This window comes from Ceraceosorus guamensis, assembly GCF_003144195.1.
Source record: "Ceraceosorus guamensis strain MCA 4658 unplaced genomic scaffold IE81scaffold_54, whole genome shotgun sequence".
Taxonomy (NCBI): domain Eukaryota; kingdom Fungi; phylum Basidiomycota; class Exobasidiomycetes; order Ceraceosorales; family Ceraceosoraceae; genus Ceraceosorus; species Ceraceosorus guamensis.
This window is the reverse complement of record NW_020290049.1, coordinates 5762-30276: the sequence shown is the minus strand read 5'-3', so window position 1 is coordinate 30276 and position 24515 is coordinate 5762. Positions and strand designations below refer to the sequence as shown.

Here is a 24515-nt window from a genome sequence, read left to right as displayed (position 1 = left end):
TGAGTCCAGTAACAGAGGCGGAAAACTTCTTGCACATGATGAAGAGCATAGACGCTGCATCCATGTCGCCAAAAAGTGCAGCCGAACACCGCGCAACGCTCAGGGATCTCGAGACGCAAGTCGCACAGATCAGAGGTGCGCGACACGGTGGACATGCTCATCCTTACGAGGAACATGTCCCGCATCACGGCTCTCAAAGATCCGCTCTCCCCTTTGAGTCACCGCCTGGCTCTCCGGGAATGTACAGCGATCCAGGGGAGCAGCTCGTTCGATCCCCAGTACACATCGTTCCACAAAGCGACTCTGCGCCCGGAGATGTGCTTCTGAGTCCTCCTCGGAGAGACTCACTGGGTCACTCTGCCACGTCACCACCACCTTCGCGGACCCAATCTTCATCCCGGCGAATCTCTTTCGATCTGAACAAGTCGCCGAAAGCAAGCGATCCTGAGCTCGAGTCAACGGCCGAATCGGTCGGTCGGAGTCAGCGCAAACGCCCAGCGGAGTGGCACAATCGCAACATGCTGGCCAGCTCATTCCTCTTTGGCACGCGCAAGCTTGCCGGGACCGTCAAGAAGCCCAAGGCTCTCACATATTCGGACCATCTGGCCCAGGCGCCACATGGCGACTTTCATGTCGAGCCCGTTCCCCTCAAGCCCGTCAAGATCGGTCCGCCAAAGACGCCAAGTCGTCAGCAGGCGGGTCTGGATCCGAAGAAGGCCAAGCTCAAAGGCCCGGCCGTGCCTCCGGTCAAGGTGAAAGATGCGGTTCGCGCAGTCGAAAGTGCACCTTTCCGAGCAGATACAGGCTTTGACATTCACGGAAACCCGCGCAGTAGCCGCTCTGTCGGAAGCAAGTCCAGTCCAAAGGCAAACTCTCCTTTGCGTGCGGGAAGCCCCAGACCAGCAGAGGAGCTGTTTAGCAGCCCAGGAGCGTCGCCCAATCATCGTGCTTTCTTTTCGTCTCAACTCTCCTCTCCCGTCCACTTGCGTGAGGACCCTGCTGGAAGAGGCTACGTGCTTCATGGAGCGGCTCAGTCAAGTCCTTCACGCACCGAGTCGTCGGAGATAGCGCCGATTCATCATCTTCACCGTCGCTCAGCAAATCCTGGGAAAGCGCTTCGCCCGAGCCGAGTCTTCGTATTGATGCGTCGCACTGTATTGCTCACGACGACCGCGATGACTCCCACGGCTATTGCACGGCGTGCTACCGTCCATCGGAGCAAGCTGCCCATTTCCAGCGCTCGAAAATTTGTCACTCCTCCAGAGCTAGCTCGACGATGGCCAGGAGAAAGCGAGCCTGTCAAGGCGCTCGACGAGCATATTAGGCCCGGCAAGAACGAGATTCTTCGCAAAGCAATCTCGAAAATCACCGCATCGCTCAAGGGAGAGAAAAGCTCTGACGGAGCTGCGACAAGCCCATCGTCATTAGCTCGAGCGTCGATGCGAGAGCATATCAAGCCTACTCGCCCAGCGGGAGTTGATGGGCTTGGTCCGCGGGTCCCTCAAGCTGTCCGAAACGGCCACACGGCGAGTAATCTGCAGCGCGAAAAGTCCCAAGAAAGCGTCTTGTCTTCCTTTGCCTCGCACTTTCGTTATCTCAATCCGTACGCTCCAAGCAACCATACGCCCGGAAGATTGGCACCAACTCGGTCGCAGCATTCTGTCGCAAGCCGGAAGCAAGATGGCGTCAAGATCTCGGAAACGAGCATGCCACACAGTCCCGTGTCCTCACATCGAACGACTCGAGCTACGCAGATCGAGCTTGGCAGTCTTGCTCATCATCGAGAGACAGCAGCGACTTCGACTTTGCAAAGTGGGACGGGAAAAGGCAAGCAGAAGATGCACAAGGATCTGAAGCTGGTCTCTCCTTCCTACACACATCGCGAGAGACCATCAAACGCCGAGCTAGCAGCTTCTCCAATCGACGGCTTTGGTCAAAATGGACGATGGCACCACGATCCGCAGCCGAGCTGGTATGCAGAGCAAAAGTGGCACTTGTCTCACCAGACACGCAGCGTCGTCGAGGCGACATCGCGCGTCAAGAACGACTTGAGCCTACTGGAGCGCGGTAAGATGCCCGGGAAGCGAGCGCCTCCGAACTACCCAAAGCCAGGATGGGAACACAAGGTCCATGCTGTGGGAAGCACGTCTGCCCGAAACTCGGCCAACACAGCTGTCAATCGATCGCGCAACGCTTCGTCTCGCACTGCCTTGAGCGAGGTTCCGCCGAGCTCAGCGCCTTTGACATCGGTCGTCAAGAAGCCGATCCGCATGCCTCGAACGGAGGCGTACGGCGCCTTTTATTCAGGAAATACTCGCAGGCTTCTTCGCAGAGACCTTGTGGCGCACGAACGGCATCCTATGCGCGGTCTTGGAAGCAGAGCCATCGTACCCCTATCTTCAGCGCTGCACCTTCAGGAAGACTTTATTCCGATAGAAGATGTGCTGGTGGAGGAGTCGCCCGAGGGTATCAAGGAGTCTTGCCATGTCCCGCGCCCGAGTTCATCCGATTCTGGTTCGCAGTTCGGAAGGACTTTGACTCGTATCAAGCGAAAAGTGAAGCGAGAGGATGAGAAAGTGAAGCAGTCGATGTGTCCAGAGGAGGTGAAGGGTCAAGAGGAATCGTCGCGCACGTACATGCACTCGGCTCCAGCACTGACAAGAATACTGCGGAGAGCTCAACCACCGCCAATCGAAGAAGGTGCGCAGGTTCAAGCTCGTATATTGAGCAGCAGCTTTGCAAAAGAGGTGGTGAGGAACCTGTCGTCTCGAGGTCATTTTCATTTGATCACCCGCCGACTCTGAACCACTCTTCCGAATCAGTCAAAGATTCAGTTCAGCTTTCCTGCCAATCGCATCGGTACCAGCGCTCGATATGCTGGATACAAAGCAGGGGTGCATCGAGCGACGCAAATATCCAGCCGCATAGGTACGAGCCCAGAGGCGATCAGGGGCCATCGATCGACGCTCGCGGGCAAAAATGATACTCAGATCTTCGCTACGCCGTTTTCCTCTCAACTCAAGAGAAGCCAGACACGGCTTGCTCGAGCTCGCTCGCCCATCAAGCAGGTCGTACCCTTGATGAGCATCAAAGAAAAGTCTCGTTGGCCGATTGAGAGCAAATCGATCAAGCAAAAGCAGCGTGAGTGATTCGCGTGAAATGTCGAGCTAGTGTTAGGATCCTGAATCGCGCCTTTTGCTCGCCTGTCTTTTTTGCAAAAAGATGCGCAGCAGACGCCCACGACCGCCTCTGGCTCAGCGGATGAAGCGTCGCTGTCCAGCCAGCCTCGGCGGCTTGTGCGAACGACGGCTGCGTTGGAGAATGCGTCCAGTCAAGGCTACCAAGGACGACTGACGCGTCTAAAGTCGTCCATGGCTGGCGTAGGTGATGCGCTGGAGCAAGAGCAGGTGCTTGGAGCTGCCAATATCCTGACTCGAATGAGCAGCGGTCATTGATGGTCTGTCTGCATCGTCGGCACTTGCGAGGGGGGGAATTGTGGGCAAAGCGAGGCGCGCGAAGTTCTTCTCTCGAACAATGCTGTCGGCTCTATTGCAGTTCGAGCGATCGAACGCGAATATTCGAAAGCCCGATCCCTTTTTGACCTGGGCGTCGCGTTAACGTCTGAGGTGATGTGAGCACAAATGAAGGCGCGATGCGTAAAACTTCGTGGCGCAGGCGAGATCTCCTCATCGCGCAACTCTACGATCGAAATGGAGCAACACTGTGACATGGCTTTTCTTCATCCTCATCCAGCGATTTCATTCACGCGCCAAGTGTTTGCGTGACCTGTTTGTGGCCACAATTTTCCCGAAATCGAGTCGCGAAAGATCACAAGGAGTGGAGGGGCATGGCATGGCATATGTCGTGGCATGATGTGGTCGCCATCAAAACAATCCAACATCTCGATCAAGAAGCAGATAGATGCATGCATGCGCTCTTTGAAATCGTGCGGTGTACTGAAGAGTCACGTGACGGTATCACGTGGTTGTGCAACAGCTGCCGCGCACCGAGGTCGCCGCGCGCACAATCGCGTGAATCAGAATTCAATCAGAATCCAATCGCGATGCTTTAGCAACGCCAACGCGGACGGGGCAATTAAGCTGATGTTTCCTGGTCGGTTGTGTGCATCCAAACCTTTCTGCGCCACACTTTCATCACCATCAGGCCACAACGCACGCCAACCCTTCGACCTGCCTCCCATCATCCCCCCCCCCGCATCACAGCATAAACCCGAGCCCCGCACTTGTGCAAACTTTTGCCCCCCCTCTGCCCGCATCCGAAGCGATCGGCTCTTTCGCTTCCTACGATTCTCGAAGGCTTGATCACGCCCCCCGCCCGCCAGAGTCTAAAAGTCCGTCAACGAAAGCTAAGGCCAGGCCCCAAAATGTCCTCTGCTCAGCCTTATCAACTTCCATCCGCCGATGCCATCAAAGGTGAGTAGTTGGGCGCAGCCAGCAGCGCCGGGCAAGAACCTTGCTGCGCATGTGCCAAGATCAGAGGGTCCAAGTGGGTGAGGTGGGGAGTGGGGAGCAGCCAGCAGCATGTGGGGATCGATCGAGGTTGGAGGGCATTGCGATACGGAAAAAGACAAGGGGAAAGGGTGAAATGTTGCACATGGCCTGGCCTGCACCTCGAGTGCGGGTGGAGTTTGCAAGCAGAGTGCGGTGGGGATTGCAAGAGCAGGCGCATGCGCATGCGCGTACTTGGGGGCCCTCCCCTTTGGCTTGCACACGAGACATTGGTCGGCATGCAGAGGGGCAAGAGGGAAGCAGCACTGCGCTGCCATGGGGCCATCTGATCACGAGGCATCTTTGAAGCGGTGCGCGCTTTCTCTTTGCGCGCAAGAGCTGCAAGCTGCAGTGCCTCACACTGGCGCGCTCCGACGTCGGCAAGTCATCGGGGACTGAAAGCCTCACGCTACGCTCGAGCCATCCCTCTCGTCAACCCCCTTTCGCGCACCTCTCTACTGTGCTGACCCCCATTTGCACCCTGCCCCCCGCACACTCGCTCCACCAGAGACCGTCGAGGCGCGCGAAGAAAAGATTCGCTCGGACTGGGTCAAGGTGATGAAGGCGCGCATTGTGCGCGAAGAGCTGGTCAAGTGTCACAAAGGTGAAGGGGTGAATCATTATCAGGTTTGCCAACCTTTGGCCGATAGGTACCTCGAACTGCTCAAGGATGCCAAGGTGAGCGGGAGCAGGCAAATTGTACTGCGCAACTGCTAGCTTGGGGGGCCTAGAAGCGTCCATGATGGCGATCGGTGCGCGGGTGCCGGGTGCGGTCCTTTTGTGCGCGAGCGTCTGCTCATCTAGATTGCTCTTTCCCTTGCAATCGCAGGTGCGCGGCTACAAGCACGTCGACCTGGCCTGAAAGAAGCAGTCGGTGCACTGCAGGCGAAAACTCGTGACAGCAGCGCATCATCGCCATCCACCTCATTTCATCGCACCCGCGCTGCTCTCCTCTCCGTTCAGACGCGCACCCACTCTAGCGTGAGGGAAGCAAGCTCGGGCAAAAGCGGGGTGGAGCGCGCGGTGATCCGATCGCGGGCACGTAGCATTTGAGAATGTGGATGACTTTTTTTCCTTCTTCTTGAGCGATGCGTGTGGTACGCGCAAAGTGTCCGCTAACCTCGCGACTGCGGAGCATAGCGCCATGGTGAGGAGATGCAGCAGCACAGGGAAACACAGCACGAGGGCAAGATTGCCTTTTTCACATGCGAGCAAGTCTCATATCCGCTCGCAGAGCCCTCGTCATCATCGTTTGCGCTGGTGATCCCCTTTGAGAACGGCCTAATCTTTCGATGCGGGGGGGCAAGGCTGTTCCTCGTCGCGAGGGAATCGTCGCTCGCTTTCTTTCTGAAGAAAGCGTCGTGGCAAAGCTTCGAAGCGGGAAAGCGCGCGAATGTGTCGGAGGGGGGGAAAAGGTCCGATCGAGGCCGACATTCGGGCGGATGAAGGGCAAAGCTCCGGGAAGAAAGCGTACGGCCGCGCTCGATCGCATGCCCCCGCTCGTACGCCTATTCTCAGACTGAATGAAGGCCGCCCCCCCCATTCGCGATTCTCGGGGAATCAGGGGTAGAATGCTCGTCGTGTCAAGCTGGCGCTGCGTCGACGCACCCGAGGACTTTGCTGGATGCTTGTAGCTTGCCCCCCCGACACTTTTGTCCAGCTCGGGCGAGGACAGTGCCGTGTCAGAGACGAGGAATCTTCGGTGCGCACAAGGGGTCAAGAGGTGCGGACTCGCGAGAACCTTGCTGATTGATGCCGTATTAGAAACTCGAACAACACAAGCATGACGTGATACAGCTTCTCGGGGTGGATGCGTGCGAGAAGCACCCAAAAATGTTCCCCTCCACCGTCTTGATGGGATTGCGAGAGGATGAGCAGGTGCAGTGAATGGGAGCATGACAAGTCACGCACGCGGTGCTGCAAGGGAAGCGAAATGGAAAAAAGGGATAAATTACAGGGCACCATGTTGGTGCGCATTCGGTCTGCAAGAGACGACTTGCGTGCGCAAGAGGGGGCATCGAGCGGTAGAATGGTTTGGGGCACAGAAGAGAAGGAGCAGCAGTGTCCGCCTTGCTGCTGCAAGGCTTTAGAAGAAGGCGGGCGGGGGCGCGGGGGAGGGGGCCAAAAGTCGAAGTCGAGTGGGTGAGAGTCGAGGCAGCAGTCTTTATTCGTGCAGGGCCGCGCGAGATCTAGTCAGGCCAAAGCGTCGCACAACCAGCTGGACAATATCCGTCCATTCCGTCATCGCTCCTTGACCTGGCATCATCCGTCATCATCAAAGAGACCGGGAGGCAGTCCCCTTGTGTGAGCTTGCAAACGTCAAGGCCACCGCCTAGGCTCCACTAAGCGAAATCGCCCTCGTCTCACCGAGATCTCCGCAAGCTAGCATCTTCGAGATGGGTCCCACCACTTCGTACCCGAGCGTGGTGCTTGCCAAGGCGAGTTGATGAGCCGTCAGAGGATGCATGTACATCAGCGTATTCATTGCCGGAAACAGCACCGTCGGGGTTGTCGGAGAGAGCGCTCTCAGAAAGGAGGTCTATGGGCACGACACGGGTGTGGCGTGGTGGAATTGATCAGCTGGGCATCGTCAGGCAAGCAATGCGGGGGGAGCACCATCAGACGAGCGATGCGCACCAGTAACGAGTCGCAGATGCCCGCTGTGATTTTCGCAAGAGTATTGGCGCTGCAAGGAGCGACGAGCACGATATCTGCCCACCTCCTCAGCTAACACCAGAGAAGGTCAGTCTCGGGGGATGAGCAGAGCAAGAAGACGCAGCAAACGAGCAGTCGTCCGCTCCGATCACTCCGTAAAGCTCACCTCGATGTGCAGGATGGGGTCACCGACGCGCTTCCATTGATCCCACTCGTCCACGTCCGTCCAAACGTGCGCTCGTGGTTGATCTGCATCTGCCGGCATCGTTCCGCGCACAGCCGCCCGATTTTCCGCCGCGAGGTCTTGTACTGAATAGCGTTCGCTTTTTGCCAGCTCCTCCTTCCCTTCATCTTTCGAGTCGTCCACGCTCGGTACGCTCGCCCGATTGAGATGAAAGATGTCGCTCGCTTTGAAGAAATGCAGCGAAGACGAAGTAGCGACCACCTGAACCCGAACATTGTCGTGCTAGACGTGAAAGTCAAGATCAGAGCGTGTGCGAGGTCCAACAGGTCGGCAAACACTAGTCCACCTCACCTTGAGCAACTCATCCACGATCAAAGGTACCTTGATGCTGGCCACGCTGCCTGTGCTCGCAAGCACGACATGCAGCGGTCTGTAAGACGTTGGAGGTCGAGACAGCGGAGGATAAGGGGACTGGAGTGAGGCAGGTATCTTTGAGCCGTACGGCTCTGGACTGCCAGATCGGTTCTGCGAGGCACAAATGTCAGCCAATCAAGCTCTTCCACGACTCGTGTTGCTCTGATCCATTTGCAACTCACAATAGGAGGCCCAGATGCGCGTTGGGCGGGCGCAGCAAGGGCAGAGTTGGACAGCTCTGTCGCCAAACTCTTGCTCTTCCCCTGCCTTTTGGCGAATTTATCGGGCGGTGGCGGACCAGGCAATTCTCGAGTTGTTTTGATGGGTGATGTGCTCTGCTGAGAAGACGAGGGGAGCGCGACGCTGCTCAACGAGGGCGAAGAGCCCAGTCCAAGTCTGTTGAGCACAGGTATAGAGGCCAGTCGATGTCCAAAGGACATGCGATCTCCAGCTTGCAGGTTGATGCCATTGGCAGGAGAAGAAGAAGCGGGGTGTGCAAGTGGAGGCGAGAAGCTGCTGCTGCTAGCCACGTCAGGCTGAACAGCTCTCGCATCCGAATGAGAAGGCATTGCGAACGCATCGCGACCATAATCGCTCCCACCCGAGCCCGCGCTGCCTGTCCAAGCATCCTTGACGCTCTGCAAAGAAGCGGCCGCTGCGCTACCTGCGCCTCGATTCGAACCGTCGTGCACGCGTGCGAAACTTCTCAGCGAGTTGGTCAGGCCACTCGATGGCTGGCGAGTGGTGAAAGCGTGCGAGGCATCTTGAACGTTTGCGCGCGCATCGCTTTGCGACTGCGAGAGGAGCGCAAGTGGCGATTGCTGTGCGCTCGCAGGGCTAGAGCCCATCATTCGGCCAAATGCAGAGATGCTACTGCCCATCACTGCGACGTAGTGAGCGAAGCAGAAAGAGCCAATTCAGCTTGGGCTTCAGCTCCGCGCTTTAGCCTTCGCAGCTCGTGCCAAAGCTTTGGCGTGACTGCTTACCTCCAGTAATGACCCGATTGGACATGCCAGCTAGCTCTCCGATCTCCTGTGCTACGCGACCTCTAAAGCGCATGGGCATGGGCGTAGCAGCTGATGGGCTGCTCAGCACTCTCGCACTCGCAGTTTGTGCTGCACCGCCGTTCGACAGAGAAGTGTTCGGCTTTGGAAAGCTGCATCACGAGTCGAAGAAAGCGACCATTATCAGCGGCGCACCGTGCGTCTGGTCATCGCAGAGCACGCCCACTCACGCGATCAAATCTGCACCTTGCAAACCCAACGTTTCAGGCTGCACATTTTGCAAGAATGTGACTGCAGCTTGCATATTGACGAGGCAGTAGCTGCTCTCGCCACGAATGAGCGAGGCCGGTCTGAACCTCTCTACGTAGAGCAAGTGAGCGGCGAGTTGCGGAGGCGAGGTGCTGATGATCGAATGGATGAGCAACGGAAGGATCAGATCCGTGCTCGATGTCGACGGTCGATTTCGCGCATCTGCGGCTTGCCCCAGTTCGTCTTTGGTCTGGAGCGTGGCGGGCTCCTGGATCTCTCCTTGCAAAGTCTTCGCGTCGATCATCTCGGCTTTTGCTCCATCGACCACGTCCGCATCCGCATCTTCTTTTAGTCGAAAGCGCGGCAAGTCTTCAAGACCTTCCACAAGCAATCTATGAGCAGCAAGGAGTACGTCCAACTTTTTCTTTGGCGCTCTGCAGCTGATATCGTTGAGGGTGCAAAGCACTGCACAAAAGCAAAACCATGCAAGCCATGCTCGGTGAGATGCGCTGCCCACAGATGACATGCTGAAGCGAGAATCCGCGCATCTTGTGCAAACCGACACTCATGCACATACACACTCACCTGCCCCACACCTCTTGGTCAGGTCGTGTAGCGCATCGCGCACAGCCTGACCTTTGTGCCTTTCAAAGCTCGCATCTTCGCGTACGTCCAATCCTAAATGCGCCAGATTCATGCCCAACACATTCAGCGCAGCGATGCGTTGTTTCAAAGAAGCGTTCTGCGCCTCATCAGCCGAATGGATGGGGCAAAAGATGCTGCCGAGCCGAGGGTGGATGCTGATTCAGCGTGCAAGCCGCAGTGCTGCAGCTCGAGCGGAGGGCGTTCGACTCACCGATCGTACACCTCCACACACAGCGCATGTTCCACCTCATCCAAAAGCCTTTGCACCTCCAACCTCTGCGCCTCCTCGTTCGTGCACAGGTGCGTCTGGCCCCTCGCGATGATCATGCCATCAATCTGCCCTGTCAAGCTTTCCCAAAGATCCTGGAACGACTCTCCCAATTCCTCGGGTTGAGATGGATGGGATGCAACGGAAGGCTGGAGGGGCGTCCCGAGCTGCTCAGATGCGGACGAAGATGTCGTCGGTGGCAAAAAGATGGCCGCAAAGCTGTGTGGAGGGAGAGAGAGAGAGAGAGAGAGAGAGAGAGAGCAATGCGACGCCCCCAAATAGATTCGAATCTTTGCGTCAGTTTCTGACCGCGCACAGAGATATGAACAGAGGAACATCAACGCAAAATCTTCCTTCTCACCTGACCACCACCTCTACGATTTCCCTGTCCAAGAGCGGCAAAATGCTGCTGCTGCTGCTGCTGCTGCTGCTGCTCGATGCGTCGACAGGCTCGCAGCGCGAAAGCTCATCGCTCAGCCGTCGTCTCATATCCGCACCTAGCGTTGCGAGCACGCTTTTCCTGCCAAAGTCCAGCGCGTCTTCTTCCTGCAGGAGCGCAACATGCACGGTGCACTCTTTCTCGTCGCGTGTCAATGAGGCGTCTTCATCCTTGCATGGCGCTGAGAGGATCAAGGCTGGCGAGCTGGAGCTGGAGCTGGTGCGAGAGCTGGAGGTGGCGCTCCTCGGTCTGGTCGTAGGCGTCAAAAAGGGCGAGGGCGCCGCAAGAGTGTTGGCCAAAGAGTTCTCTCTCGATCCTCCCGACTCTAGCCGCCCATCCTTCGCATCATGCTCCACGAAGCTGGCATCCAATCTATTCTTGAACAAGCTCGACATGGGCGCCAAAGTCCTACTCTCCTTTGTGCGCAGTGAAGTGTCGAACCCAACGACGCTCGTCGGAGATCCTGCAGTCTCCTCATCCGGACCCATGGCTCCGCCTTGCGCTTCTGAGGAGGTAGCAGCAAGGCGTAAGCCGAGAGATTTTGGAGCGCCTTGCAGCGCAAAGCGAGGATAAGTCGGCGCAGAAGTGCACGCGGTGGGTAGAGGAGGCAAATTGGCCACGAAAGCTCTGTGGTAGAATTCAAATCAGCAGTGACGCGCGAGGGGCATGAAGGCCAAATCGAGAGCGGCTCCCCTTCCATGTCTCCCCCCCCGCTAGAACAAAGGCGCTACTCACTCCATCTCATCCCCGTGCAAAATCCCTCTGATCCAAGGCGAGTCCTCCTTGTTTAAAAAGGAGCGCACTTCCAAGCTGTTCGTGGGGCGAAGCGGCCCCCCCGCAACCGGCTTCATCGTCCGAAGCCAACTTCCTCTCAAGCCCGACAAGCTCACAAATTCCACACTGCCATTCCCACCGCCATCCTCATGTCCATCCTTCCCCACCGTGCCGCCGCCTCTCATCTCTTTCAAGTACGCGCCATCCGCGCCGTCCGGACCCTTCCACTCCGCAGCTGCTTTGAGCGGATGGGCGAGCAGGATAATGTGCTCCAACGCCAGATCCAAGAGGTTCTCATGCGCTCGAGTGGTGATGGTCTTGTTGGAGAGCAAAAGGATAGCCTGGGAGGAGGAAGGCGTCAAGGGATAGGTCTATCAGTCAGCATATCCATTCAGCAGAGCGATCGGAGAGATGAAGCGCGCAAATGGCGGCCAGCACTCGGAGCGGCGGCAAGAGGGCGAAAGAAGGCAAGACAGCCCCAATCCTAACCCCCGTCACCCAACCCCCCCGCCCACAGGATCTGCGAAAACTCACTCGTCGAGTACACAGCAGTCTGGTCAAGCTTCTCCAACATTTCTCTTCATCTCCGCTCATCCTGTCCACATCGCCTCCTCCAAGCGTCGACCTCGCATCGACGCTCCGCGCCTTTACCTCCTCCTCCTGCCGCCGCCTTTCATCCCACTCCCACTGCTTCCTCTGCCTCTTTTCAGCTTCCCCAGTAGTAATCCCCCCTTTACGACGGTCCACCCACGACGACGACGACGACGAAGACGACGATTGCGTCTCTCTTTGCTGCGCATTCCCATCCATATTTGTCCCCGGCATGCTCATGCTTGCTGCACAAGCCCAGATTCGTCCGACGATCGCACACCCCACGCCATCCTCTCGCACTCCCAAAACGCTCAGAGACCTCCGCAGCAGCACCGCTGCTTCTCGCCGCCGCCACTCTTCAGCTCCTCCTCCGCTTCCTTCGTCGTCGCGCTCGGCTGCTGATGCGGTCGATACGCGCGGCTCGAGTGCGTCGTTGTGGAAAGGATCGGGTCGAGGAAGAGCGGCGGCGGCGGCGGCGGCGGCGCGTGCGGATGTGCTGCTGCTGATTTGCGCGCTGCTGCCGCTGCTGCTGCTGCTGCTGCCGCCCGCACAGGCAATCCCAGCCAGAGAGTCCAGCATCGTTGCTTGTGCATCGGAAAAAGGCGCCAAATGCGTCGAGGAGCGCGAGTGCGAAGCTGATGCGGACACATCTTGCGCCTTTCTCCCGCGCTGCTGCGAGTAAGGCGCGGAGGCGGAGGCGGGTACGAGCTCTTCTGTCACAGCGCCCGCGCTCGCACGCGGTGGAAGCGTCGCAAGACGTTCAAGCGACGATGCCATCCTCTTTGACATGTCCGCAGAAGCCTGATGAGCGGAGTGGGCTGGTCGAAGCTGCGCATCCTGAGGAGCGGCAGCAGGAGGAGGAGGAGGAGGAGGAGATGGTTTCGAGCCAGCAGCAACAGCAGGTGCAGGTGCAACGAGAGCGATCCTTGAAGGACGACGTTTTCTAGGTTCGTACCTCAACACGCCCGCGCCCGTGCCCACGCCCACGCCCTTGCCCACGCCCACGCCCTTGCCCGATGCTGACGCGTGAATGCCCATCGATGCAGCTCTCAACTCGGAGCGCAGACTACTCGCCTCCTCCGACTTGCCGCCGGCGCTCGACGATGCGCGCTTCGTCTGAGCCATTTCATCCGCATCCACATCCGCATCCACATCCACATCCGCACCCGCATCCGCACCCGCACCCGCCGCACCTCCTCCCACGTCGGCTGCGGTGTGGATGCCAGCTGCGATGTCGATGTCGACATCGACGCCAACAGCCGCAGCCGCAGCAGCTGCCGATTCGTCTGCTGGGCGCGCAGATGCAGATGCAGATGCTGATGCAGCAGCAGCAGCGGACGCACCGCCTGCTGCGCTCCCCCTCGCATCCCTCCTCCCCTCTCCACTCGTCCGCTCGCGCTCGCGCTCGCGCTCTCCCGGCTGCTGCCCACTCAGCAAAGGCTGCGCGTCCTGCTCCATTGCTCGCTCGCCCCAAAAGATTTCCCCCTTTCGACGATGGGGAACGTGCTAGGGCTAGCGTTGCTGTTTCATCCGTCCTTTAGCAGCAAGTTGGTGCGAGTGAGTGCTCCTCAGCAAGTGTGGGCGGGGGCGTGAAGGAGGGTTGCAAAGTGTGTGAAAAAAGTTGGAAAGATGGCCAGGCCCCAGCCCCCTCGTGCTGCAACGTTTCTCCTTTTTGAACGCTTTCGCCCCCGCTTTTCAGATATACGCTTGTTTGCTGATATGCTCGGGGCTCGACGCCTCGAAGCACACGGGGCCTGATGCAAGTCAAGACCTCTGTACGTGCACTGCCACAAAGCAAGACCGTTGATCGCTGTTTGATCGTCCCACACCAAAACTGTAGCGTGGCGTGGCGTGGCGTGGCGTGATGGATGGGCATGGGGATGGGCGAGCAGGAGACGATGCAAGCACCGGCACGCGTCCAAGTCAGAGTCTGAGTGTCATCATCTTGATTCACCATTCAAGATTCACCATTCACGATCATGCGTATGCAAAGACGACGAAGCGCCGAGTCACGTGAGTGGAGGCACGGGCACGGGCACGAGCTCGAGCAGGAACACGCACGTGATCTTTTGCAAATCAAGAATCACAAAGAATGGCGCGCGCGTCGCGCTTAATTACGCTCGATAGCTCACAATCGAAGGCAGCGCGCGTGGTGTGGCATGTGGTGCTGCCATGGGTGCATGCATGGCCGCGGATGTGGATGGATGCGCGCATGCTGGATGCGTGCACTATATAGATGCACGCACGGGCGCGCACACGGCGCCTCCCTCGCCTACCGATGCGCCATGCAACCTCGCGTTGCGCGCGCACAATCACGAATCACGAGTCACGAGTGTGAATCTGCAATCGTGAATTGTGAATCGTGAATCGTGAATGAGCATGCCTTGCTGCCTGCCTGCCTGCCTGCCTGCCTGCCTGCCTGCCTGCCTGCCTGCCTGCCTGCCTGCCTGCCTGCCTGCCTGCACCACCTCTCCACGCCCATCGAACCCCGCGCGGCCGCTCAATCCCTCCCATCGACCAACTCTTCAAGGTCAACGAAGCAGCACAAAGGGTCAGACGCTCGATTGCAATTCCGCTTTCCCAACCCGCACCCGCACGGCGCCCTCACACTGCGCCCCTTCATCTCACCTGCCCTCACCACCACACCACCACGCACCACACCGCCACACCACCACACCACCACGCACCACGCATCATGCTGCATCCACTCACATTCACAAGAGCAGCGGCGGCAAGTCAAGCAGCGCAACCTCTTCAAGCTTCTTGCTCAAACGCAAACCTCGCCCTGCACGCTCTGCTGCTGCTCCACCATCCTCGCGCTCGCGTGCGCTGGTCCAGCTCAGAATCTAAACGAGGGCAAAGGGGGACGAATGAGCTGCGGGAGCGGGAAATTGCCGAGGCGGCGGTCGCGGCGGCGGCGGCGGCGGTGGGCGAAGATGCAGGAGTCGCGGTAGCAGCAGCAGCAGCAGCAGCAGCGGGAGTGGCAGCCATTGGACAGTCTGAGCAGCGAGGATCTGGGAGCGCCTACTCCTACTCCTACTCCTCACCTACTGTCGACCGGTATGTGCACAGCAGAGCGTCGAGCACTCACGCGCAGCACACACGCAGTCGGAATCGCGATGCCGTCGCGAGAGAAGATTTGAGCGCCTTGATAGCTATTCATCAGCATGAAGATGCTCCTCCTCCTCCTCCTCCTCTAACCAGCTACAGCTCCAGCTCCAGCTCGCTCGACCACATTGCGACTCACCGAGACGCGCCAGACTTGCGCTCTCATCCGCGCGCGCTCGATCATCCGCATATGCTGGCCCATTCGCGCGATAGGACTCGAGCGGTGGAGACGTCAAGCAGGTATAGCTCCGAGGCGAGCTCGCTCAGGCTTGCAAATTCCTCATCTGCTGCACCGCTTCACCATTTGCTTGGCTCCTCCAGCCCAGCCTCTTCACTCCGGACAAAGACGACGTTGCACTCCGCTCCCAGCTCCAGCTCCAGCACGAGCGATTCTAGCCAAGCTGGTACGGCTGCGGCTAGGTCCGGGTCCGGATCTGGATCTGGATCTGGATCTGGATCTGGATCTGGTCCGGCATCGGAGCGGGAGATGGACGAGACGGGCGCAAAGGGGCAGCAGCAGATGAAGGACGCGCAGAGATCGTCGTCGTCGAGGGAAGGAGACGAGCAGTCGGGCAACATTGTGCGGAGTGCTGAAGCAGTCGTCGATACCCATGCGCGATCCAAGTCCACTTCGGGTACGGGAGCCGTGGTGGGGTATGGCAAGAGGCGCAGCGCGTCCCGTCCCATCCCAGAAGCCGGACGCGCAAATGGAGGCGCGCACGATGGGGATGCGGATAGCAAGATTGTGCGGAGTTATAGGCACGAGGTGAGTGAGGGGCTGGCTGGCTGGCGAGCGGTGGAGGCAAGGCAAAAGGTTTTGCCTGCCCTGCACGTCGTGGCTCTTTCACCGCCCTTTTGCGTCGAAGGGTGCGCCCTTCATTCGCGTTGGGCATTGGAGAGTTGCGCTTGACGAGGGGGACGGGCAAAGCGGGCGAGAGGGCACAGGCGAGAGTTAGGGTTATTTTTTTGGGAAAGGAGGGGGCAAGGAGCAGAGCTTTCGCAGCAGCCGCGCAACATACGCTTTGCTTCAGGAAAGGTCTACTCGGCGGCGACTTGCTCAATGCTCGCTCGACGCTGAATTTTTCTTTTCATCTCTTTTCCGTTGATTCCTTTTGTGTGCAAATTAGTACGCGCCTACGTCTCGAACGACGCGTCCCCTACCCATCCACACCTACTCTTCTCCCTCTTCCTCCTTCAACGCCTCTGCAGCGGGCATAGCCAATGCACCTAGTGCGCGCAGCGCAAAAGCGCATGGAAGTCTTAGTCGCATACACGGACTTGGAGGATCTGGAGCAGGGAGCGGCACTGGATCAGCCAGCAACGCGCAGGAACAGACGCAGATGCAGAGCAGTGCTGCGCAGGGACATCAAGGGGATGGTGCGGCAACGACGACGACGACGACGGGCAGCAGCGGTATGAGGAGGAAAAAGACGGCATTGATCTTCCCTGGTCAAGTGAGTGTCTTTTCGCTTTGCTGCAAGTCTGACTCGGCTGTCCAGTCCACACCCTCGAGCATCCTCCTCTGTGACGCTGGCCCCTCGCGCTGTGGCTCCTTGTCTCCACTGTTGTTGGGCTCACGTGTGCTCGCGACTTTGCTCCGCACAGGGCTCTCAATATGTCACGATGGCAAACGACGTGTACAGAGGTTTCAGATCGGCCCGGCACGTATGGCACGAAGCGGAGGAGAGCCTCTCTTCCCTCGCATCGCCATCCTCTTCTTCCTCGCGGTCCAGCAGTAGCAGCAGCAGCAGCAGCAGCCAGCGCACATCGAACTCGGCGCCTGGGCAAGATGCTGCGCAGAGAGAAGCGTTTGAAGAGGTTCTGAGAGGCACGTGGCGAGGCACGGAAGGAGTGCAAAGACTTATGCCCGGGCTAGGAGCGGATGTGCGCAAAAGGGGTTGGTTGAGGGATATGGTGGTGAGCTGCGCATGTTCCTGCGGCAGGCAGGTGGCTTCTGACCGCTCTTGCGACACGTGCTCACCGCACATCTCCGCCACACCCCACCCAGTTCTCGGGCGATCAACTCACCCTCACATTACCCTACAACAGTCTTCCGAGCATTCTAGTATGCAGCCTATCCATCCTCTCCGTCCTTCGACAGGACTTTTCCCGCGATCTGATCCTGGACCACGCAAGCTTGGCCGCTGGACACGGAGCTGGGGTCTATGCTGCCCTGGTTGGCAGCTCGAGCCTCGCACTGGACGATGCGGTCAGGCTTACGCGTTTCCAGGGCGTCAGGGAACACTTGAACACGCTCGAGCATACCACGCTCTTTCCCGAGGGTTGCAAGAGACCTGAAAGCGTCTTTGAGGTGCGTTGAAGACGGACGAAGCGACGCAAGTCCGACGTAGAGTGACTGATTGGGCTGACCGAGCCCTTCCCCCTCGCGATTCGGTCAGACGTGGGCTTTTGCCAACTCTGGCAGGTGAGGAGTGTTGCGAAACGTGGCGCACGCTTCCGAGTAGGCTGCATGTGCTGATCTCGAAGCGCTCCCACACCTTGATGCCCCTCCAGCGGCAAGGGACAAGAGACGATTTTGCCCCAATCTGGCGAAGCTGACATCGACGTGGTCAGAGCGGAGAGCACAGCGCAGGTCCGACTCAAGACGGATCCTGCTTCTGATGGCGATGATCATTCTGCATGCTCGTCTGCGACCATGGAAACAGACGGGCAGGGCAGACAGATCGTCAAGGGCTGGAAGAGGAGCCAAATGTCTGGAGTCATGGTCAGACCGGGCAAATTGTTGGCTGCTATGCAGATGGTCAGGGACACGCAGAGCGATATCAGCGCTGGCAGAGTGGAGGATGTAGCGCAGGACGAGGTGGTGGAGGTCAGTGACTGGCTGTTTCGTAGGCTTGTCTGAAAAAGTGTTCGGGCAGGGGCTTTAGATTGGGGCGCATCTGCTGATGGATCCCTTTTTGTTGCAGATTGCGAACATCAACAATAATCTTCAGCTGGTCTTGTGTGAGTTGTTGATCGGGGGACCGCGTCCCCCGTCTTCTTCCCCACATTTCCGCCAATTTCCCCCCGCGGACCCCCGCCCCACACGCTCACATCACATTCCGCTCTCGCCGGTACATGCCTGATCTTTCCTTAGCCGGAACGCGCGTGGGCGTTTCGCTGGCGTCGGACAGGATACGCCAACAATCGCTGGGTGCGCGAGCGGTCAATCTGCCCGTTGGAGGTCCGTACCACTCCAGCCTCATGAACCGAGCATCGGACGATCTGCGCGAGGCTATTCGATATCTGCCTCTCATGAGGCCGGAAGGGTATGGGATCGTCAGCTCGGTCAGCGAGGGTGCGAGTTTGCTGAGGGATGCGGAGGAGATTCGAGCGGATTTGATGGGATATAGCTCCAAGGTGGTCAGGTGGCTAGAGAGCATCGATAAGCTCGTGAGCGGAGATTGCAGTTCCTCTTCTGCTTGGATAAAGAAACCCAGCTCGTCTGACCCCCTCCCACCCTCCATGTTCGCGATTGCGCAGGTGGAACAGGGTGTGCAGCGCTTTGTTTGCTTGGGACCTGGCAGAGCGTGCGCTCATTTGCTCAGCAAGGAGCTGGCGCACAAGGACAGGTTGCGCATGTCGCAAGGTCTGCAACCTGCAGAGTACGAGGTTTGGTCGATCACTAGCGTGGAGGATGTAAGTAGTGCTTGGCCCCCATTTGCGCCGGATGTGCCCGGACAAGCGCTCGTTGGCGGCAGAGGCAGCCCACAACGTTGGGGCACAATGGTTCTTTGATCCACTTTTTTGCTCACCCCCATCACTCTTTTGTTTCCCTTCTTGTGTTACATCGCCGCTGGTCAGATCGAACAATTGGGCACGCTGCTCAGTCTATTGTCGGATCAAGACGCACCGCGGCGATCAGATGCTCGCGTAGACGTCGCATCACCTTAGACGCTTGCTTGCTCATTCCAGCGCTGTGCTGTGCGCTACCCATCCAGCTCCAGCTCCTAGATACAGTCACAGGCCATCAGAAATGTCCCCTCCAGCTATGCCCCGACCCCTTCTCCAAGGAGCTGAGGCAAACGTATCGCGGAATGTACTTGTGGCCCCACTCTTTTTTTTTTTTTTTTTTTTTGATTCGAGCGGCGTTTGCTTCGATGTAACGTGTAGATTTGGACCGCGCGGTGCAGCTTCAATGAATACATTGTGATTGCTTCGACGGGGTCCAGCTCGTAGCGCACGCACGAACCTCACTTGTCTGGCGTCCGTCTCTATTTTCCACAGTGAAGCTTTCGTCCTTTGTCAACATTCGCGGGGGCAAAGCAGTTACGCGATGAAAGTTGGAACGTAGTTGGATGCGAGTACGTTTTCTGCGGATGCACAGAGAGGCATGCATGCAGCTTGGCAATCGTATGCCTGATTCTCGAGATGTCCAGCAGCGCAGCATGCAGTAACATTCGGGAGAAGAAATGGGCGGAACACGAGGAATTCTCATTGCTTGGTTACGGCGTGGTTGATCGAGAGTTAGATGTACAAAATGTCAAGAGGGGAGCTTTACACACACTCGGCTCTCGAGCGCCAACAAAGAAAAAGCCGACGACCAGGTTGATCCTGACGATTTAGACTGAACCACCGCAGCTCGGACACTGGACAGGACGATTGCACGGTGGGCAAGGAATGGGAGTGCCGGGACCTCCGGTGCAATTCCCGGTGCAGCATTTATCGCAGCGGAATACGGGCACCGCTCCGCCTGCGGGGGATCGTCGGTGCATCTCCAATCGATCAACAGCCGACTTTGCTGCATCGCTTGTCCTCGTTTGAAGCGCAGGTGCAGGGCTTCCAGCGGCCAAGGGTTGTTTGACACCTCGGCTAGCTCTTTGCGGCACGACTGGCTGATCAAGCGTCGCGTCCCGCTTCGTCCTTGGAGGTTGTCCGATGATAGGAGGGGCCTTGCCGCATCCAGTGCACTGTTTTGCACGATCACAAGGAAATGGATTATGAATGCATGGGACTTGACCGCGACCGCCGCAGGGATTTTGTTTTATGTTGCAGCACTTGTCGCAGCGCTGCACTTCTTTTCCAACACGGTTTGCAGGCGACCTTCGTTGCCATTCTAGTGGGTTGCGATGAGGCGTCGACTGATGCTCAGACTTCTTCTCGAGATGGTCTCCCTCGTTGGATCGCTTCTCGGGCGACGCGTCTGCGGGGACGTCTTTTCTCTCTTGCAGTGTGCGAAGATCGCGCGCAGAGTCGCGCTTCGCCTTTGGGGGTTGTCCTATAATGGGTGGAGGCTTGCCGCAACCAGTGCACTGCTTTGCGCGATCACAAGGAAAGGGATTAGGAATGCACGGGAACTGGCCACGACCGCCGCATGGATTCTGCTTTATCTTGCAGCATTTGTCGCAGGGATACACTTCCTTTCCAACGTTGTTTGCGGGAGACCTTCGTTGCAATTCAAGCGTATTTTGAAGGAGCGTTGACGATCGAGACGTTCTTGCTTCGAGTGGAGTCACATCGTCGGACCTTTTCTCTGGAGCAATGAGGACAGGTTTTGGTCCGGACTCGTCGTTGCGCTTGCGGGGAGGAGGACCTGGAGCCCTGCCGCAGCCGCTGCACTGAACAGCTCTGTCGCACGGGTTAGGCAAACATGGATGTTGACCCCATCCACCGCACGGATTTTGCTTTCTTTCGCAGCATTTGTCACATCGATAGGGCACCGGCTTTTGACCTAATCCCGGCGAGCGTCCTTCAAGCACGGCTGGAGCCAAATGCTCTGAAGCCGAGGGCACAGAGCGCTTCGTGTCAGCCTGCAGCGTGCGCGCCACAAGCGCGACTTTGCTGTATACGGCAAAGTGGGAAGCATCTCTATTGTCCAGTGCGTTGGACGGGTGACCATCAGACAAGTGTGCCGATCCGCGCTTTTCAGAACCCGACGAGATGGTATGCTGCTCCCATACATCTTGTAGACCGGCCCTGGCAGTGAGCACAGCAGCCCCGGGGCAGCCAGTACACTGTGTCTTTAGGTCGCACGGCTGGCCGCACGTATTTTTCTGGGCGCAAACGGCTGGGCAGCAGAAAGCGCAGACGTACTCGAATTGCTGCCGTTTGAGAAGGGCTGTACCCATGCTTACGCTTCGAGTCGCATCACTGGTGTGGCTCCGAGCGACAAGAGGCATTGTTGACTGCTCTGTCGAGCTATCGGTGTGTTGGATGCCGAGCATTGCCGGAGGGCCGTAGATGATCGGTCCGGGGCAATTGTTGCACTGAACCAATACGTTGCTGCATGGCGTGCCGCAGCTGCCCGTCGCGGCGCATTTGATAGGGCAGCAATTGTCGCATCTGACTATCTGTTTAAGTCGCTTTTCTAATGTAAGAGCATGGCTTTGCGTGAGACCCTCGTCCATGTCACGCTTACTTGGCGCTGTGCCGATGGCGCGCTCGACGTCATTCTCGCTTCGTTTGCGCGAAGAAGGCAAGACGAGGTGGCCGTAGCAGCCATTGCACTGCACACCTTCGTCATTGCACGGCCTGATGCAGCCACCGCGAGTGGCGCCGCATTTTTTAGGGCAGCAGTTATCACACCTCTGAAACTTTTCTCCTCGTCTGTCCAATGTAGGGGCGTGGACAAGTATCGATCTTTCTTGCGTGTCGCGCTTGTGTGTCGCTGCGCCGATGGCGCCATCGACCTCGACCACGCTTCGCTTGACGGGTGGATGGCCCGGCAGCTTTCCGCAGCCGTTGCATTGCGTCGCCTGATTGCTGCACGGCGTGGCGCAGGCGTTGTGCTTGGCGCATTCGCTTGGACAGCAATACCAGCAATTCAGCTCTTCTCCTGGCTTTGGCTGCCCGTTGAATTCCCGTCGAAGCGCACCACTGTGTGCTGACAGCTCGCTGCGAGTTGAAGGTGCTGGAATTTTGTGCTCTGGAACGTCGTCCAGGGTGACATCCTTCAAGATGCTGACATCTTGTGTGCTCCGGGGCTCTTGACGAGAATGCAAGGTCATGTCGTCGCTCGCCTCGCTGATACTGGCAGATGATGCCACTTGCGGCTGCTCGACGGTCTCGATCGCGCGCCGCGTAAAGAGTGCAGGAGGCGGCTTGCAGTCGACAGGGCATACCGGGCAAGGCTCTAGCTTCAAGAGGCAGCAAGTGGGACACGCGACCGAGACAATTGAGAAAGTTGCACCACCCTGCGAAGAGCGCTTCGCTAGAGTTGGTGTGTCTTGGGCAACTCTGCGCTCGGCGCGCCCTGTCAAACTCCTTTCTGACTCTGGGAGACCGCGTGCTGAAATTTCCTTTTCTTCATTATGGCTGCTTCGTTCCCTCAGCGTTTGTTCTAACCCTGAAGTTCCGACATCCTTTGTTACTCGCGGCCGCAGCGGGGGCGGCCATCCTCCGCCGCCGCTTCCAGAGCAATTTTTGCATGGCGGTAGGGGCGCGTTGCCAAGGCAAGACGGACTGCAGCTATATCCAGGGCTGCACGAGTTGTGCAAACAACAGCTCGGACATCCAGAACGCTCACTGAGCCGACCGTCTGCTGCTTGTAGACCCTCAGCGCGCTCGCTCAAGATGCTTGATGGCGCTCCGGGACCATTTGTGAGGGGCGGCTGACAGCCCGTGCAGACTGTCCCAGGTACGCACGACTGAGACAAGCAACACTGAGGACAGTCTTTGCTGCCATCTCTTGTGCTTACACTACCCGCACCTTTTGCGAGCTCTGCCCGTCGCTCGAGGTCCATGACTGGGGCGACCGCGAGCGCTCTGTGGGCGAGTCTGGCGTGGAGAGGCGGTGTGGTATCACACCAGCAGTCGAAACACGTGTCTGGATTGGCGCAGCACGCAGCACAGTTGTTCCTAACCGCGAGCTCTCTGTGGGCGAGCTTTGCGTGGAGAAGCGGCGGACACTCGCACTCGACACATGTGACTGGATCGGCGCAGCACGCAGGACAGCTGTTCGCATCGATCGCCGCGAGCTCGCTGCGCGGCTGCGCCTGAGCCACTGAAGTGCTTTCAGTCTCCGTGGCAGGCACGCGGGCTGCGATCTCTTGCAGCACCGGAGGCGTTTTGCAGTCGCAATCGCCCGAACACCCTGCAGGCGTACCGCAGCAAGTGTTACAGTCGTTCTCATCCCTCGTCGCAAGACGCGAATGGTGTCCAGTCTCTCCTCGGCCTGCGAGCACCGAGCCTAGGCTGGCTACGTAAGCTGTACTGGGTTCCTGACGAGCGGCGTGAGCGGATCTAGCTCGAGGTGATTCGGCGATACTCGCAACCGAGTGTATCCCTGGCAGAGAGAGTGAGCGAGGTTCATAAGCCCCACCACACCCGCAGGCGCCGTTACAGAAGCCAGGATCGAAGCAGCACGCAGGACAAATATCTGGACTTCCTTCCATGAGCTCGGACCTTTGTTGTGGACGTGTGCCCGCATCCGCATCGATCGTGAGCGGCGACGTCGCCGTGCGCTCAGCGAGCGACAACACTGGAGGCTTGCATTGGCACGCAAAGCACAAGATTCCTGCATTGCAGCACCCCGGACAATCGTACTGGGTGACCAGCACCTGCTCAGATCTTCGTTGCGGCTGTGCGCTCACATCCGCGTCGATCGTGAGGGGCGATGCAGCCGTGCGCTCAGCAAGCGCCAGCAATGGAGGCTCGGGGCATGAGCATGCAAAGCACGTTTTCGAAGAGCAGCACGCTGGGCAATCGTACGGGCTGACCATGACCTCTTCAGCACGTCGTGGCGACTGTGCGCGTGAGTCCACATCAAATCTGGCCAACGAGTTGAGTTCGCGGCCGGAGAGTGGCGGATCTGGAGACGCAGATGTCGATGGGCTTCTTTTGAGCCACGCTTTGGTCTCGCATCCTGCTTGAGGTGCAGGCGCAATTCCGTTTAGACTGTCCGAGCAGGTGGAGCAATCGGCGTTCTTGATGCCGGCACATCCGCAAGGCACGTTGCAGCAAGCATCACAGCCACGCTTGTGCAAAGCAGGAAGCCCAAGATGCGTATCACGGCGCTGTCCGTGCGGACAATGGCTGCAATCAGTAGACGGCGCGCAGTTTTGCTTGAAGCAACATTTGGCGCAATGAATGGGCGGGTTGTGATGCGGCGGCGGGACGTCGCGGCGCTGGAAACCAGACGAATCCACAAGCTCTTGCAGTAGTGGACTCGCCTCAGCGCGCGGGTAGATGTCGACTGACTCGAAGCGGCTAGTGTTGTCGTCTCGTGACAGGATCGAGGCTACTTCGGATCCATCATCGAAGCCGGACGACGCTTCGATGGATCTTTCCGCTGCATACGGTGGGCAGTCTGTGCAGTCGTCTGGACCGCAGGTTGGGTGCTCGTTGCAATTTTTCCTGGGAATACAAATGGCGTTGCAACAGTCGTTGCACGTGCGCTTCCGCAAGATGGCTGGACCATTGGATGTCTGAAGGTTCCTTGGCTCGGTGCCACCGATGACGCTCCGCTTCGTAGTGCGAGAAGTGGCTTCATGTCCCGGCGCGGTCGAAGTCTCCGGGAGAGCACGAGGGGCGCGACTAGCAGCGCGGTGTGCCTGATAATCACTTTCCGGGGTCGGAACGGCATCTCCATCGTGTTGCTCTCGAGATGCAATCTCTGCAAAGATGGCCGATCGTTTGGCGGTGCCACAGTCGCACGGTCCATGGCAGGTGGTGCTGCACAAACCAAACACTGCGCAGACCGAAGGACAGCAAGGGGAACAGGTCAAGTCGCGACGTG

The 24515-nt window shown here is 58.3% G+C and overlaps 5 protein-coding genes across 5 annotated transcripts in view; 3 read left to right on the top strand and 2 right to left on the bottom strand.

Annotated features, from left to right (window-relative positions):
- The first annotated feature begins 1056 nt into the window (after positions 1–1056).
- On the top strand, positions 1057–3859 carry IE81DRAFT_342437 (hypothetical protein). The gene is made up of 3 exons (XM_025515694.1): positions 1057–2750; positions 2823–3141; positions 3223–3859. Exons 1-3 carry the CDS (start codon positions 1143–1145, stop codon positions 3453–3455), a joined length of 2160 nt encoding a protein of 719 aa, XP_025368038.1. The 5' UTR covers positions 1057–1142; the 3' UTR covers positions 3456–3859.
- Positions 3860–4081: 222 nt separating this feature from the next.
- IE81DRAFT_325137 (putative NADH-ubiquinone oxidoreductase 12 kDa subunit) lies at positions 4082–5510 on the top strand. Its single transcript, XM_025514426.1, has 3 exons — positions 4082–4433; positions 5017–5186; positions 5338–5510. The coding sequence occupies exons 1-3, from the start codon at positions 4385–4387 to the stop codon at positions 5368–5370; spliced, it is 252 nt and encodes an 83-aa protein (XP_025368037.1). The 5' UTR covers positions 4082–4384; the 3' UTR covers positions 5371–5510.
- A 942-nt stretch (positions 5511–6452) lies between these two features.
- Positions 6453–12044, bottom strand: IE81DRAFT_325135 (hypothetical protein). The gene is made up of 13 exons (XM_025514425.1): positions 11675–12044; positions 11102–11481; positions 10289–10993; positions 9871–10146; positions 9600–9793; positions 8996–9479; positions 8748–8917; positions 7944–8644; positions 7699–7872; positions 7330–7629; positions 7146–7235; positions 6876–7047; positions 6453–6764 (listed from the first exon to the last, which is right to left on the bottom strand). The coding sequence occupies exons 1-13, from the start codon at positions 11948–11950 to the stop codon at positions 6673–6675; spliced, it is 4014 nt and encodes a 1337-aa protein (XP_025368036.1). The 5' UTR covers positions 11951–12044; the 3' UTR covers positions 6453–6672.
- A 2141-nt stretch (positions 12045–14185) lies between these two features.
- Positions 14186–18892, top strand: IE81DRAFT_367926 (FabD/lysophospholipase-like protein). Its single transcript, XM_025517114.1, has 10 exons — positions 14186–15605; positions 15967–16293; positions 16445–16756; positions 16848–17150; positions 17239–17264; positions 17354–17669; positions 17767–17803; positions 17937–18232; positions 18323–18478; positions 18644–18892. The coding sequence occupies exons 1-10, from the start codon at positions 14427–14429 to the stop codon at positions 18731–18733; spliced, it is 3042 nt and encodes a 1013-aa protein (XP_025368035.1). The 5' UTR covers positions 14186–14426; the 3' UTR covers positions 18734–18892.
- Positions 18893–19355: 463 nt separating this feature from the next.
- The window catches only part of IE81DRAFT_200321 (hypothetical protein), a 6775-nt gene continuing 1615 nt past the window's right edge, over positions 19356–24515 (bottom strand). The window contains exon 3 of the mRNA XM_025510876.1: positions 19356–24515. This exon is cut by the window's right edge and continues 2 nt beyond it. Within this exon, the coding sequence (XP_025368034.1) occupies positions 19402–24515 (5114 nt within the window). The 3' untranslated portion in view covers positions 19356–19401.